The sequence below is a fragment of the Perkinsus marinus genome, assembly GCF_000006405.1.
Source record: "Perkinsus marinus ATCC 50983 genomic scaffold scf_1104296968812, whole genome shotgun sequence".
Classification (NCBI taxonomy): domain Eukaryota; phylum Perkinsozoa; order Perkinsida; family Perkinsidae; genus Perkinsus; species Perkinsus marinus.
In genome coordinates, this window is record NW_003203011.1 from 1 (window position 1) to 1,676 (window position 1,676).

Below are 1,676 nucleotides of genomic sequence, written 5' to 3' on the forward strand. Positions count from 1 at the left end.
AAAACCATTTCTCATGTATTCATCTTATCCACCATAATACTACACCCGAAATTTTTTTTCCAATTTTCGGAAAATTTTCTGATCCAACCGTAAACCTTTCACATTACCTCTCCTTCAGCACCCGTCTTTCCACTCCTCTCGCTACCAGACAGGTCCACCAAATTCAACCTCGAATTCAAAGATACCTCAAAAAATAAAACAACAATAACACTTTCATACGACCAAAGATTTTCATAGTAATACAATCTTCGCTGTGCGCTCTCGAATCTGTCAACGCAACAAACCACCACAAAAAGTCTGAAAATATCCACATGTATGTTGAGGAAATTTTCAATGGCTTCTGTACAGTTCTATTCGAATTCGTATGTAGAATTCGCTAATCAGTGAGGAAACTCCTGAGCTCAGGTGAGAAAAGCGAACATAAGGAGCGATATTTTTTCCTATGCAAATTCAAAGAATTTGAGTTTCTCGTTAACGACTGAGAATTTTGAGCTGAAAATTTAACAAAGCATAGATCTAACGATTTATTATATACTATGTGAGCTATCATTTACTAAAATGGAATTGTAATATTCGTGACCGTTACTGACATTCGATCGAGAAAATCACCACCCAGATCCGTGCAGTTTTCCGCATAGAAAAGCGAAAACCAAACGACATTATGCAATCCCTATTCCATCTAAAGTAAAACTATTAATACCTTCGCTTCGTCAACCTCAGCCTCTCCATAATCTTCTACATCGTCCCTGGCCGTTCCTAAGCCGCAGTAGTTTCCACGAAATTACCCTCAGCTGAGCTTGAAAATTTCCTCGCAAATTATAGAAGTTTATACATGAATTCGGGTACGATATAATTCGATATAATTCGATATAATACGATATGAATTCGGGGTGTATAGAAACAGACGGAAATTCCCGTCACGCGCCACAAAATTCCAAATCTAACCCATTGATATTTTCCAAATTAAATAATTGCAGTCGTGCCAGTTGCATAAACTTACTTTCCAATCTCACTGTGAACACAGCATGACTACGACTACTATGCGAATTCATATTCGTCGCCCCTACCACTCGCCGCCTAATTCCATAATCCATTAAACGCTGCACCTACAACAAATCGATATCTCAAATTACGGTACGTACTAAATCATAAAAATATTCTTTTCTTCAGAAAAGTTTGAAATTTTTGGAAAAAATTCTCTTTTTTTAATGAAAATTTTGGGTGAACATATATTACGACTATGGGAAACTAACTTCAACTACGGTACCAGTCTTACAAGACTATATATTCGCTCTCTCACTAACCATAGAAGATCTCAAATTACGGTACGTACGAGATCATAAAAAATTTCTTTTCCTCAGAAAATTTTGAAATTTATGGAAAATTTTTTCTCTCTTTTAATGGAAAATTTGGGTGAATATATATCACGACTATGGGTATGACTCTCACTAACCTTAGAATTTAGGAAAAAGGTATCCGAAAAACCAACGAGAATTTCCCAAAATTTTTCTCACAATTTTCATATTATCACCAACACACGTAGTTGACCATTTACATATTTTCCTACACTGAAAAAAGTGAACAAAAAATCTCCCAAAATTTCCTCAAAATTTTCAAACATGTGCATATTTTCCTATCACCACCTCGTCAACACTTTCCACAGGGCATTCTGAAAT

General features: G+C 35.7%; 1 protein-coding gene across 1 annotated transcript; it reads right to left on the reverse strand.

The window, feature by feature from the left end:
• Positions 1 to 98: 98 nt before the first annotated feature.
• Pmar_PMAR027657 (hypothetical protein) lies at positions 99 to 1,106 on the reverse strand (the record flags this gene model as incomplete). Its single annotated transcript, XM_002768299.1, has 2 exons — positions 99 to 185; positions 984 to 1,106. Coding segments are annotated over 2 exons (210 nt in total), but the record flags the coding sequence as incomplete, so codon positions are not given.
• Between the last annotated feature and the right edge of the window lie 570 nt (positions 1,107 to 1,676).